Source organism: Martes martes (genome assembly GCF_963455335.1).
Source record: "Martes martes genome assembly, chromosome: 6".
Classification (NCBI taxonomy): Eukaryota; Metazoa; Chordata; class Mammalia; order Carnivora; family Mustelidae; genus Martes; species Martes martes.
In genome coordinates, this window is record NC_137893.1 from 145,534,375 (window position 1) to 145,549,901 (window position 15,527).

At 41.9% G+C, this 15,527-nt stretch overlaps 1 protein-coding gene across 1 annotated transcript; it reads right to left on the reverse strand.

The window, feature by feature from the left end:
• Window positions 1–616: 616 nt before the first annotated feature.
• Window positions 617–15,136, reverse strand: SLC17A3 (solute carrier family 17 member 3; the record flags this gene model as incomplete). Its single annotated transcript, XM_080805969.1, is given in 12 exon segments — window positions 617–751; window positions 1,592–1,682; window positions 1,971–2,115; window positions 2,207–2,336; window positions 2,626–2,722; window positions 2,724–2,785; window positions 2,888–3,012; window positions 4,875–4,961; window positions 10,026–10,113; window positions 10,199–10,432; window positions 10,640–10,851; window positions 15,055–15,136. Coding segments are annotated over 12 exon segments (1,488 nt in total).
• Between the last annotated feature and the right edge of the window lie 391 nt (window positions 15,137–15,527).

Sequence of the window (15,527 nt, forward strand, 5' to 3'; positions counted from 1 at the left end):
CTTCTGCCTCCGCTGAAAATCCAGCAGGAGCCCGGGGACAAGGCAGTGTGGACGGAAACTGTGCAGGTCAGCCTCCTGGGGCCTAAATGGGATGAAGAGCGGATCATACAAAGGGAGGGGTATGGGGCCAATGACTAGTCCAACAAATATAAATGAACATTTGCTTTTACAAATGGAAAAATCATCGTCCTACTGAGGTTACCACCCTGGACAAAGAGCTTCCAAACATTGTTTCCTGTTTTGAGATCCAGAAACTGGGAGTCTGGCCTGTGGGCTCTGATCTCGCAGTTCCTCCGAATCCACTGGTAATTCATTGAGGATGACAACTTCGTACTTGGCTGTCACTTTATTGGAATTTTCATTCTTCTTACATTTTTCTCAGAAAGAAAGCTTAATGACATAGAGAACGGATCTCAGATTTGAAAAGAACCAGACAAAAGAAGTTCTTTCTGTTGGTATTTTTAACACCAAAGTCTTCCCATTTGTGCAGGAAGGTGTCTAATAACTTTCCATCATAGCAAGGTAGAATAACTAAGGAAGAAAACTGACATCGAATTAAGGATTTAAATAGTGCTTCTGTTGTTAAATCCACAGACGAAATCACTATCCTTTACCTTCATAAATGAGTGAGTTTCCTCTCTTTAGCCCAGTCTTGGATAACTGCTTCTCCAAATATAAGGTAGGTGATCAGTCCTGATAGGTTAATGGCAAATAACAACAAGAAGACATTTCTCCACCCAAATTCAGGGTCCTGAGGACACAAAAGCTCAAGTAAATATTACCCCCTTTCATCCTTTTCTCTGTGAGGCTGTATTAATAGTTTGCTAGTGGGTTTCCGTGCAGAAATTCATCCCTGCAAGCAGCTTGGTAGTTGGATAGAAATAATATGTTCAAAGTGGGTTTGGAATAGTCTTAATAAATGGGATTTAGGGACCTTTACGATTAGCTTATAGAACTGCATTTGTCATGGTTTACCGAAGTGCCGTATGTTTTCTCTTTTGTTCAAATCATGACAACATCAAACACGCTGAGTGTTTTTTTCTTGCTTTGCAATGTCATGGTGGCAACATTGCAGGCTTGGGGCTAGACAGGTCTAAAAAGGAAGAATTCTGATTCTATATCCTCTTAGTGGAAAGACTTATTCTATCAGATTTTCAGCGTAATCATCAGGAAGTGAGGGTAATAACATACCATCCTCATAGTGGGTGTGAGAATCAGTAATTAAGTGATATTCCTGCATACAATATTCCTATAATGATGCCTGCATGTGTCCCACACTCCACCACATCTGTTTTAATTATCCCTTTGCTTGGGGATGGTTGTGCAAGTGAAAATTCCAGAATGTTGCAGAAGACATGGCAAGTTGCCTCTATGCACAGAATCATCATCTCATGACACCCGTATGGCTGTGTGGTTTCGGTTTTAAAGACTGAAGGAAATTGTTCTACATTTTTCTTTGCCAGGTTGATCTTCATGACAAAGGGGACCCACAATTAATTGTGTTTTCTAAAATGAGAATAGCATCTTTATGCCACTACCTCTAGATCTAGATGGCAGAGCATCTGAAGAATCTGTGGCAAGAAAACTCTACCTGATCGAGGAGAAATCCATTGACAGTTGGTGTCAGGATTCCTGCTGTGAATGCGAATCCCCTTGTGGCTCCCATGAGAAAACTGGAATGTCTGTGGGTGACAGGAATGTTCCAGGCTAGATCCAGAGGCGCTTCACAGTGTCCTTCAGCCCTGCTCTTCTAATTACATCAAAAAGGACTTGCACTGTGTATGTTCAATGAGAGGCACTGAGACAAATCAAAAAATACCCCTCCCCCACGTACCTCAAAAAATGGCCACAGGATCAACTGCGGTCCTTGCCTATGATTTATTATTTCCCAAGGTTTGGGGCTCCCAGAAAGCTTTGGGCTACATCTTTTTCAGAATACGTGAATATAAGAGTGGAGATTACCCTCCTACCTTGGGACAATATCTAAGACATTGATATAGATCCCTGACTGACACAAGGAGCTCAGTCCACACGAGAGGATCAAGAGGGTCATTGTGATGTAGCTGGGGGTGATGTAGGGCAGAACCACAAGGAGCGCTGAAGATGGGAAATTTCCTAGGGAATGTGGAACAAATTAAACAATGAGATACATCTTTGGCTGTTGGATGCTTTGCGAATCATTCTGACCCTCAAACCCTGTTCTTACCTAGAAATGTGACAACTTTCCTCACAGTAACGAGCCTAAAATTCTTGGTCAGGAGGAAGTCTGCCAGCTGGCCTCCTAGTATACCAGTGACCCAGGCGATGAGAAAGGGAAGGGCAGACAGGAACCCATTCTGAAGGGGAAAAAATCGAGTAAACCATCATAACAGGGACAGTGAGCCCACACCTTTTGTTGATAAACCACTGATCATCGTACTGACAATCCTGAGATCTCATGGTCTGAAGAAAGTCAGTAGACTCTTCTATCATATCCTTAGAAAAGCTACCAGCATTAGTGTTAAATCCTAGATGATTTTGTGGTAGGGGTAAAGGATAAACTTTTCTGGAAGGAATGATTTGTGAAAACAAAATGATTGGTGGGTCATGCGCACTGGAGAAAGGCATGGAAGGAAAGGCACTCACACCTCTCACGTTAATGTTGAACACAGAGTTGATGTAAGTTGGTGTGTAGGCGATCAGTGTAATCATTAGCCACTGATGGCTGAAGCCGCAGACACATGGACCAAAGTGGTAGCGATCTGAGCATGGCCTTGATGGGAAGAGGCTGCTTACAAGGGCTGACCTGAACACAAATGTACTGATTAGAACAGTGAGATCTGCACCTCAGGCTCCCTGAGAAATCCAGAGGCTGACACAGCTCTCTGGAGTTGCTTGGAGTCCTTACGTGTATCTGGTCGGCCAAGAACGATATGATATATTCTCTTTCTGTGACGTTTATCCATGGGTGAGAGATGGGGTCATCATAAACCAGAACAAACCGGAGAAGGCAGTAGACACAGCCGATGCCTCCTGCAAGCAGAGGGTAAATTGGGGAACTGAGCCTGGTTCTGCTTTCTGTGTGAATTTCTTTTCTGTCAGGACATTTGAATCCTGGGAAAAGCCCTTGCTCAAAATATCCCCTTTCCATTTCTCAAAAAAAACCTCACATGAATAGACTAGCTTTCTAGAAACCTCTTTTTTAAAAAAATACATTTCTTGATTTGTGTGAATGGAAATCACAGACCCTAGGGATGGCAGAAAACTTGGTAATTCAACCTTTTTAATATTACCAAAAGAAAACTATTTCTTTTAACACTTTTAAGAAATTCTCCAATGCTCTGTAGACACCAGCTTTGGCTCGGTTTTGACACTAACTTCTGGTAGTTAGCACAGACCCCACAGGGTGAGGGCTCAGTCTCGTAAGACTGCCCCTCCTCCTTCAGAGGCCAGTCACAAGCAGGGGGTCCCCATATCACCCACATTTCTGACTTGACTACACAGGTGGAGGTTCCTACAATCCCCATCTCGGTTTTGATAATTAATTGGAACAAAGTCAGCTCACAAGAGTCAGGAAAACATTTACTTATGCTTACCAGTTTGTTATAAAGGATATCATACAGGAGAGAGACGAACAGCCAGATGAAGAAATACACGGGGCAAGGTCTTTGCATGCTCAGAGGAGTGATATGGGAGAACAGAAGGAGTCTTAGAAGAAATAATGGGTGATAAGTTGCCTAAGTCAATAAAAACTACAAACTCACAGACCCAAGAAGGTCCATGGGCCTCAAGGACAGGAAACATGAAGAAAATGACACACTGTTCTGTCCTGATCTCATTCACTATTACTTTATTTCTCAGGGTGGTCCATTCTGGATGATTTATACTGCTAATTTTAGGTACCTTAATCTGTCTTTAACTCCATCCATTTAGTATAGTTTTCATCTCCAGAAGTTAGATTTGGGTCTTTTAAAAAAGATTTTTTCCATATCTCCACTTAACTTCCGAACAGATAGACTTAGGTTATAGCAGAGTTAGAATAACTGTCTATTTTAATGCCCTTGTCTGCTAATTCTTAACATTTGTGTCCATTCTGGGTTGGTTTTCATTGATTTATTATTATTATTATTATTATTATTAATATTCTGGATTGTGTTATTGTGTTTTCCTGCCTTTTTTTTTTTTTCCCCCATACCTGGCGATCTATGACTGGAAGCAGACCTTAAGAATTACACCAAGTTGGGTGCTGAATATTTTTGAGCTTTTGTCTGGGATGCAGGTTAATTACATAGGAACATTTCAGTCTTTCAGGTCTTGTGTCCTCATTTGTCAGATGGACCCCCACAGCACTTCCTCTGGAGCGAAGGATTCTGCATTACCGAGGAAGTCAATGGGGAGAGTTCTGCCCAATGGCCTCTGACCTCTAAGTGTTTCTAGCCTGTCCTGGGGTCAGAGACACTATCTCTGATTCTTTGTAAGTCCTGGATACTGTTCTTTAATCTTTTCCAGTGATTTTCCCCGCTCTGGGCTCAGATGATGTCTTCACACACATGTCCTGATGAGTGTTCCACTGCGGATCAAGTTGGTGGGGAGGAACCCTGCAGAGAGCCGGGTTTCCTGTTCCCTCTTTTCTGCCTCACGCTCTCCTCTCTCCAAGTTTTAGCTTTGTCTCCTCGATTCTGTTTCTGCGGAGTTCCCTTGTCCTGCGCCCTTTTTGAGACCTCACCTCTCACAGGTCATTGTGCCTCACTGTCTTCACCCTGCTGGTGTTCCGTGCTTTCTCTCCATAGGAAGCTTGCCTCTCACCCGGGAGACACAACACACAGTAGTGGCGGCACGTCTTTCTTTCCTCTCTCACGAACCACCTCTCTGGGGCTGGGGAGACAGTAGCTTACCCAAGATATAGAAGGCAAAAGGCCACCCAAGGGTTTGGCAGATCATGCCACCCAGGAGGATGATGGTGAAGGTTCCCAATATCGTTCCTGCAAAGAGAGAGTAAGCTGTCAGGCTCCGGACCACCATTAGAGAGACACCAACAGAATGATGGATGTTACCAGCGTCACCAACCATAATGAGACAGGCATATTGGAATACGTGAATTTCAGATGTATCCCTCCACATGTTCTCCATTTTTCTGACAGTTCCCTAATAACATGGCAGATGACAGGTATGCTTCTTCCTTCTGTGCTATTTTAATTTATACCTACGCAAGTCGTGTGACGTATGCTTATTGTAAGAGTAAATTACCACAAAGAACCAAAGTTCCCCTCATGTGCCCCAAAACCCATTCCCATTCTGGTCTCTAATGTTAACTAGTCCCCATTATGTGGTGTAGAGTTGCATTCCTTTCTTCTCTGCAGACATCTCTAATATATACTGACACACACACCTACCTCTCTGTAAAGGCATGTGTCCCCCATGCAGGCAGAAAGCTCAATTTGCCTGTGAAGGGGCCAGTAGCATTGTTTTAATTTCCCTGACCTCACAGAGTATTCTCATACATAGTAGGGCACACTTCCTTTTTACAACTTTTTTGAAACTAAGGTGTTATTTCTGAACATAAGTATAATTTATTTTGGTACAACAGGCTGTCACCAGTGGCCTTGCTTGACCACTTTGCGCATTTTTCATTTTGATGGATACTGTCAAAGTATCTTACAAAAAGGCTGTACCAAACTAAATGGCCAAAAATACTGTTTTTTTTTCCCCTCATCTCCTTGAGAACACTGAACATCTTCAACATTTCAGTACCTTTTCTACCATGAAGTCCACCAAATCTTCACGTTCCCCTTGAACACTCTGCTTTTACTCCAGTTACAGTAGGGGACAAGTTCCCGCAACCATCCAAGACCAGATCCCTCTGGACCCCTGGACCGCGTCTCCTCCAGTCTGGCCCAGGCCCAGGCCATTCACAGAGGAGGCACCCTCACGTCTGTACCCTCGCTTAATTCCTTGGCTCTCTGTTCTCAACCATCCACATATGCAGATTTATCTTCCTTTATGCAGCCTGGGCTCAAAACCAAACAAAACTTTCCACCTCTTCAGAACTCCTTCCATGTGCTTTGACAGTTTCTGCTCCTTTTGTGCTTCCACTCCCTGCCCTTCCACCCTTGTCAAGGCCTTTCAGGACCTCTGGCTTGCTACGTCCACCATCGTTTTCTCCAGACCAGCAGCAGGTGGGTCCATGGACCTGTCACCTCAGACTGAATGTTGTCCAAGGGCCCCTGGGAGGCTTCCCAGTCCCCGCTACCTCTCCTTCTCCTCTGGGGCCCAGAGATTGGAGGGTCATGGGACTATTTCCTTGGGTTTCTTCTCTGGGTGATCACATTCAACCAAGGTCTTCAAACACCAAATACCATCTGTATCTTTTTTTTTTTTTAATAGAATCTTTTTTTAAGAAAATTATTTGACAGAGATCACAAATAGGCAGAGAGGCAGGCGGTGGGGTGGGGGGGTGGGGGGGGAAGCAGTCTCCCCGCTGAGCAGAGAGCCCGATGCGGGGCTCGATCCCAGGACCCTGAGATCATGACCTGAGCCAAAGGCAGAGGCTTTAACCCACTGAGCCACCCAGGCGCCCCTACCATCTGAATCCTGAGAGATTTTAGTATGTCTTGTTCTTTGCCGTATTTCTGCCGAGTTCATTCGATCTCCACTCATAGTTCATAGCTAGCATTTGATTTATATGTATTGTAAATTAATGCTTAAACTATCACCTGTTTACGCAACTTGAACCCCATGTGTATGTGTATGTGTATACCTCAAGGGTATGTTTGTCTTTTCTGAATTTTATTAAAATTATTATTAAAGTTAACATCCTGGCTGTTCTCTTTAGGACATTGCAAAGTGTATCTTAAGTGTGTTATTTTACCCCATTTTTCCATTTTCCATTTCACTGTGAGTTTTAGAGGAGTTTAACTGGACAACAGAGCACCCCATTTGGCCTGTGAGCCCATCTGTACCATGATCACTGGGATAGCTTGCCGGGTAGTGTACTTGGGGCTAAAATTGCATCAAGGTGATTTTCCACCACAATAGACATGCTTTGTTCATCCAGCATTTGTGTTTCTAACACTTAGCCATGTTGCTGTGTGCAGTTGCAGTGTTTTTTTTTCCCCATTTTCACTGCTGTATGTTGTTGCATTGTCTTCAGACTAAATGTGTGTGTGTGTGTGTGTGTGTGTGTGTGTATGTGTTTCTGTCACCTCAGATATGAGCTGCTCAGATATTTATCTGCTTAGTCTTTTTTCTGTAAGTGGTTAGAAAGTTTCCTGCTTATAGATGTGCCTCTGTGGTTCCCTGGAGAGGAAGATAGAGTATGTGCTGTCCTAGAGCCTGGCAGTACCTGGGCCCTTCTTCTTTTGGGTGTTTTCTGGGAATAGTCCTTCAGCCTCACAGGCTGAGTCATTCTGCTGACCAGGGCAGCCTGCTGAAATCCCTAGAATCACCAGAAATGGCCATTTCTTTTCTTTTTTTTTTTTTTAACAAACCATAAGAGACTCTTTTTATTTATTTATTTGACAGACAGAGGTCACAAGTAGGCAGAGAGGCAGGCAGAGACAGAGAGAGAGAGAGAGGGAAGCAGGCTCCCTGCCGAGCCGAGAGCCCGATGCGGGGCTCGATCCCAGGACCCCGGGATCATGACCTGAGCCGAAGGCAGAGGCTTTAACCCACTGAGCCACCCAGGTGCACCCAGAAATGGCCATTTCTATAAGAACTACTGAGTTCTTACAGGCTTAGCCCACTCCACCTGCCAGTGGGTTCCTCCAGTGGCTTCCCATTGGCCCCTCAGATGGCCTTGGCTTTGTGTTCTCTGAACCAGAAAAGGTTTCTAGAGGCCAGTGAAGACTACCTGTTTGGAGACACTAAGGTATTCCCCTAACACCAAAAGCAAGGAAGCCTCTGGAACTTGCAGACTTGTGGATTCCTGAGACTTCTAGACAGTCAGTCGTCCTATTCCAGTAGCTCTATGCCTATATAACAGGAAATGAGAGAGAAGGGAGCTGTCTTCTTTCCAAGATTTTAAACGTTTCCTGCATGCTTTCCATCTTCTGATTCTTGTATTGTGTTCTGGGATAATCTCTCAACTTACTTGTCCAATTTGCTAATTTGATGGTCATCTTCCTTCATTTAGGTATTCAGACCATTCATTGCAGTTAAAAATACTAGCACTGATATTATTTTATCAACAACTATTTTACAACCATCTATTTTCTAATTATTTTTTCACACTTTTAGTTGAAGTATAGTTGACGTATGTTAGTTTCAGGTGTACAATATAGTGATTTGACAATGTCACACATTGCAAAATAAACACAGTAAGTGTAGTAACCCTCTATCACCATACAATAGTAATTTTATTGACTCTATTCCCTACGTTGTACTTTTCATTCCCATGGTTATTTATTTTATAACTGGAAGTTTGTATCTCTTAATCCCCTTCACACCTATTTGACTGATCCCCCCCACTCCCCCCACCCTCCCACTTCTGGCAACCACTAGTTTGTTCTCTTTATTTATGAGTCTGTCTGTCTTTCCTATTGTTACTGTTATTTGGTTGGTTGGTTGGTTTTTTACATTCCACATATAAGGGAAATCATATGGTCATTGTCTTTCTCTGACTTATATCACTTAGCATAATACAGCTCTGGGTCCATCCATATTGCTGCAAACGGCAAGATTTCATTCTTTTTTATGACTAAATAATGTTCCATGATGTCTATACCACATCTTCTCCTGCCATCCATCTATTGATGGACGCTCGGATTGCTTCCATATCTTTTGCTGTTGTAAAGATTGCTGCAAGATATGAGTGCAAATATCTTTTGAATGAGTGTTTTTCATTTTCCTCAGGTAAATACCCAGAACAGGAATAACTGTGTTGTATGGGACTCTTATTTTTAGTTTTTTGAGGAATCTCCGTACTGTTTTCCACAGTTGCTGCACCAATTTACATTCCCATTAATAGGGCACAAGGATTCTCTTTTCTCCACATCCTCTCCAATGCCTTTTTGACAGTTTTTTTTTTCTTTTTAAATAAATGTTACTATACATATTTGCTGGGATCTCTCCCATGTTATTTGTTAATCATGTAAAATTTTCTTTTAATTTCTCCTTCATTTGGATTCATTCTTACAGTTTTTGAGTTTGGTCTTTCTCTTTTGTGCTCTTGGTTTCTTTCAAGTGTTCGATGATTGGGGGCAGGGGATGTTAAACTTAGAAGCTCCATTAGTCAGTTGAGATAGCTGATGTGAATTTCCTTTGTCCAAGTTGGTGGACTCTTTCCCTATCAGTGAATACTGAATACAAGCTCTGGTGATTGAAAATAATCCTCCAAGATTATAAAGGGCTCTGTGGGGGTATGAAGTCGGTCAGGCTGTGTGTGTTTGTAAGTGGCGGGGTGGGGGGCTTGTTTGTTTTCTGGGCTGAAGAGTCCTTGGCTCTCTTGGTATCCATTAGTTAGCTGGAGAGTTACCCTTCTTTTCTTACCCAGCACCTACTTGACCAATTTCATGTTTGTTAGCTCTATTCTTTCCATTTTTCATTCTTCCCCAAAATTATATAGACTTCTTTCTTCAGAATATTCCTTTCAGATACACTGCCTAAGCATATCACAATCAGAAAGCAGTTCTCAGTAAGCTAAGAGAAATTCCAAAGATTAAGTTGAATGCATACTTTATACATAGAATTCTAAAATAGACTCCAATATATCAGAAATTTAGCTATAAAAAATGAAATCATGCAAGTTCAAGAAAAAACACAGGTGGATGCTTTTATCTAGAATCCATAAAAGGAAAGAATGATCAATTTACACAAAAATATGTTTCTTTCAGAATAGGAAAAATCATTATAAGCAAAGTCATGTTACAAATGACAATTTGGGGAAAAAACAACTGAAAGTCCTGTCACAAAGGATCCATCTCCCTAATTTATAAATACCTGCTTAACACTGAGGAGAAGACAAAGAAACATTCAATAGAAAAGTTATCAACTAACCCAGGGTGCAGATGTTGCATGGTAATGTACTCATTTCAGTTCTGTGTTTTTACCTGATAAACTGATGGAGCAGAGTCGATTTCGTTCATGTGGAGGACCCCATTTCTCCCACAGTGAGTGCTGACCCCCTAATACTGATCCCTGAAATTAACATAGTTAGAGCTCTTGATGTGTGGTGCCATGTGGAAACTCCCATCCAGCTCATAGTTGTAAAATATCTGGATACCTGGCCTATGCTCTGTGCAATTCGAGTTACAATGAGGGAAACTAGTCCCAGCTCGGCTGCCAGAGGGGTGAAGATAGTGAAGAGTGAGGTTGCAAACAAAGAAACACCAACCACTCTCTTTGTTCCTACTCTTCCAGCCAGGTATCCACTGAGAAACATCATTGGTATCAAGCCATAGCTGAGAGAACTAAAGATGATGCCCTGAATTTGAGCGCTCCAGTTGTACACAGGGACCTTAAAGAGACAAGAGAACGCTCTGGTGAGCTATTTGCAGGAAGGTGCTATCATAACTGAAAAAACCTTATTAGATCTTTCACTTGCTTTCACATCACTATTTCCCCCAATACAATTTTTTAACATAGAAGCCCCCCCCCCAAAAAAAAGCATTCAAAGAAATGAACAACAAAAACAAGAGCACAGCTTCAATCTTGCATTGCATACCCCTGCAGGGAGACTGTCTGGGGCGTTATTCGGGCCACCAAATGAGTCACCAGGCAGCCCCTCGGTAGAGTCATTAAACTGGAACCAATGGTCTGTGCTGTTGACCATGGCTACCATGGTGATGTTTATGACAGTACTCCGTGCCGTCGTTACCAAGTTGCACATGTGCATGGTAAAGTCTATCCCATAGTGAGTGGAGCATAAGCTTAGACCTAGAACGATTATAATGTGACATTAGGGCTTTCCTCATTAAGCCATCATTTGTTTCTCACAAGTTGTAATACAGAAAAATACCACAGGCCATCCCTTGATGGTTTAAATGGCACTCTGCTGGCTTTAGGAAAGGAAGATACAAAAGGAGGAAATCACTGAGTTGAACCAAAGGTGCTTTTATTTATTTTTATTTAAAAAAATTTTTTTTAATTTGAGAGAGAAATTGAGCACGAGCCAGGGGTGCGGCAGAGAAGAGGATTCCCACTGAGTAGGGAGCCTGATGTGGGACTCATTCCCAGGACTCTGGGACCATGACCTGAGCCAAATGGCCAGGGAATGGCCAGAGGGTTTGGAAGAAAACCAGGAGAGTGTGGTATCCTGGAAGCCAAGGGGAAAATGGTTTTAGGGAGAAGGGAGTCAGCAAGTGTGTCAGATGGTCCTGATAACTCATGTAACATAATGACTGAGGATCAATTCACTTAATCCTTACACAAACCTTTGAGGAAGCTACTACTACTATCCCTATTTTACAGATGTACCTATGTTTCACATAGGTATAGAGAGACCAGCTAACGGTGTAGGTCAGGTGTCTATGCTCTTAAACATTGTACCACAAGTATATGATGGCTTTTCCTTTGTCCTGGATGACACCATGTGAATACGTTTGCCATAAACCAAGTGCACCCATCTGTGGGGTTTATATGGCTATATGGTGTAGAATAGAAGGTCGACACCCTGTGTCTTCAAAAAGTCCTCATAACTTCAAGGAGGGAGTCACCTTGAGATAACAAAAGAGCCTTCCTCAAAAAGCCATGCTGTTGGGGCACCTGGGTGGTTCAGTTGGTTAAGCGTCTGCCTTTGGCTCAGGTCATGGTCTCAGGGTCCTGGGATCGAGCCCCGCATCGGGCTCTCTGCTCAGCAGGGAGCCTGCTTCCCTCTCTCTCTCTTCCTCTCTCTCTCTCTATGCCTGCCTCTCTGCCTACTTGTGATCTCTGCCTGTCAAATAAATAAATAAAATCTTTAAAAAAAAAAAAAAGCCATGCTGTTTTCTCTTTAAATGTAGCAGAAGCCTTTGTAGTGAAGGTGGGGGCAGAATTTTGATGAGTGAGAAGCTCAAATATAATATTTTTATAAGGATTTTCCTTCCTGATTCAAGGCCAAGTAGTGATCTCTATGTCAATCAAATCAACTACTAATTCATGAGTTCTTGGTGTCTCTGATTTCTCCAAGTTGCCCAGGGGTCCTAAAGACCAAAGGCTACTGAAAAGTAGTACCAGTGAACCAAGAGGCTAATGGCTCACAAATGAGGGGGTCAAACATCTGCCCTATTAGATTACTGAAAGACTAACTAGAGGATATATTTAAAAGGCTAAGCCTGATGCTTGCTGAGTAGTAAGTATTCCTTGCTATTATATGTGTCCTTAAGGATGGTTTCTGTCCTGTGTCCATTCTGAATGAGTAGTTCCGGCCATGTCCACCTAATAGGTTGGTGCCAGTGTCATGCTGACTGAAATATTTTTAAGGATTGCCCTTAAGGATTGCCCTTTTAAGGATTACCTGAGAATGTCTGAGTTTGTGTGTCTGTGTGTGAGAGAGAGAGTGTGTGCAAATTAATACATATCTTGGAGTTATGATACTTAACCACTGGAAGAGAGCCCTGGTACCATGAAGTCATGGACTTTTGAAACTAGAATCTTATGTCAAAGAATTCAATACTATAATCACAGTCGAGGAGACTTGTTTTTTAACTTAATGTGACAAACAAATCCTATGGTGACTCCAGTGTTGCTCACCTCATGGTGTTCACGAATTTGTGTAATCCCCTCCACCTGAATGGCGGCAAGACCTATGAGTTGCTTCTAGCCAGCGAAAGTGAGGGGATGCCCTCTCGTGATTACATTATATAAGACTCCATCTTAGCAAACTGAAGCTAGATCCTTTCCTCATGGGCTTAATAAAGTAAACAGAAAGTTGGTGAAGCCCACACGGTAAGGAACTATGGGCTACCCCTAGGACAAGAGAGTAACCTCTAGCCAAAATCCGACCCAAACCAGGGCCTTCAGCTGTATAGCTGTAAGGAGATGAATTCTCCTAACAACCTGAATGAGCTTGGAAGTGGAACCTTCCCCAGTCTAGCCTCCAGTTGAGAAGGCACCCTGGCCAACTCCTTGATTGCAGCCTTGTGAGATGCAGAGAACAACCAACTAAACCAAAGCATGTCTTAAACTCTGACCCACAGATTATATAACATAATAAATGTGCGTCATTTTAGACCAGTAAGTTTGTGGTAATATGTATACAGGAATAGAAAATGAATACAGGGGACGCCTGGGTGGCTCAGTTGGTTAAGTGGCTGCCTTCGGCTCAGGTCATGGTCCCGGGGTCCTGGAATCGAGTCCCGCGTCGGGCTCCTTGCTCAGCGGGGAGCCTGCTTCTCCCTCTGCCTGTGCTCGCTCTCTCGCTCTCTCTCTCTCTCTGACAAATAAATGAATAAAATCTTAAAAAAAAAAAGAAAATGAATACAGTAGGCAAAAAATAATAAAGGTGAGTTATATATATTAATAGACTATACAAGAGGGTTTTTTTTTAGAAGGGAGGGCAAGCATTGAAAGATATTTGCATTATGCTGCAATGAAATTTTCATGAGTAAAATCAGACATCAATAAGCAGAAAAATCTAAGGAACAGTAGAAAAACATGCAAAGAAATCATACATGAGTAAAGGACATTGTGGCAATTGATGGAGGAGATCTAAATTATATAGTAAGTGATTCTGAGATAACTGATTAACTATATGGAGAAATGGAGTTGGAACAATATCTTATATTGTAAATAAAAATAAAGTCTAGATATAATACAGTAACAGTGCATTTTGTCAAATTAGAGATGCCGTTGATTTTGAGATGTGTCATCTTTTGTTCCACTAAAAATCAATTGATCAACGAATCAAAAAAAATCAAACATAACAGATTCTAAACTGAAGGTCTGAGTTCCCCACCCCCCCAGCTCGTTTCACCCAGGTTGTTTCTCAGCTCAGCGGACAGAAATCCCAACCTTGCGCATACTTTGCAATTATCCTTGATTTCTTTGTTTCGCATGTTAGATCCTATTTATCCGGAACATACTGTTGTCTTTACACTGAAAATGTGTATAGACTCAAACCCCTTCTCACCAGGGCCGTTTTTGTCTTTTGGTTTGGAGCTGCTTCCAGTGGGTTCTAGCTACCAAGAGCTCCTGCTTGGATTTCTGCAATAGCCTTTAACTTGATTTCCTGCTTCCAGTCAATCTTCAATACAGCAATTGGAGTGTTCTAGTCAAAGCATACGTTAGATCACCCCCTCTTCCACTCAAAATCTTCTATGTGGCTTCACTTTTATTCAGATGAAAAACTAAGGTCTCTGTAGTGGCCAGTGGAAATGAAATAGTTATGCCCTTTGCCTCAAAATTTTAAATTTCTTAGGAATAAACACTGAGGAAATAATAATTCCAACTGTAGACACGTGTTATATATATATATAAAATACAGATATATTATATATGTATAAAACATATATGTAAAATAGCTAACTAGCAAAACAAAACTCTAACTTAAATATCCAACCATAAGATTTTTCAGGTAAATAATGCTTTATCTATTGGACATATTAGAATAATAATATGCATCCTTTAAGAAGAATGATTGAGTATTATAAAGCAATATGGAAAGGTGTGTGTGGTCAAACTAAAATGTTCTGAATTTACCTAATTAAGCAATGCAATTATATTTACAATATTGTTATGCAATGACAAGCAGAATACATAATGCTAGGTGTATACAAATTTGGTAGCAATTATCAAAAAAAGGTAAATGCATATGTACCAAGATTAGAAGATAATCATCAAAAATAAAAGACTTCGTTTTTATTGTATTTATTTATTTATTTATTTTTTGGTGGGTAACAAAAGCAAGGTTTATTGAGCAATAGCAAAGTGATAGTACAAAGCTCCTGAGGAGGGAGGGGACCTGAGGGGGTTGCCCAAAAGGCTTGTTTTTTTAGTACAGTGGTATTTATTTTCTTCATATATTTGAAAAACATGCATTAATATTATCTGATTTTAAAAAAGAATTAAATGACTTACAAGGTGGTGTAATTTGTATTATGACACTGCCCATAAAGAACCCACCACAGAATCCTAAAACCAAGCGGTCACAGCTGCATTTACCTTTCTTGCAAACGGGCTTCTCATCCACTTGCCTATCTTGGGAGCACTTCCTCTTCCCCAGTGTGGCACTCGACTCTGCCATTGTGTTCTTTCCCCCTGATGTTTTTCACCTGTCAGGGTAATATGCAGGTGTCAGCCAAGAGAAAGAGACCCTTTTGAAACATATAAGCAGTGGGCAACAAGCAAACCAAAGCCAGGCCATTCCATCAGGGTCGGGTATAGGGAGGGTCATTATTCCCTCTTGGCTCATCACAACATGTGCACTGCGCTTAAGGTGTGGAACTGTCCATTACAAGGATCTAGAGTGCTTGCTGGGTGCCGGTTTAAGAGTGCTGGCTTTGGAGCTAGGCATTGCCAAGTTCAAATCCAGGCTCATGATTTACGCGATGTGCCAAATGCCACCAGGAGCAAATTTGTGTATTTCAGTTTCTTAACCATTATTAATAATAATAACCAGCCCCACAACTGCCGCC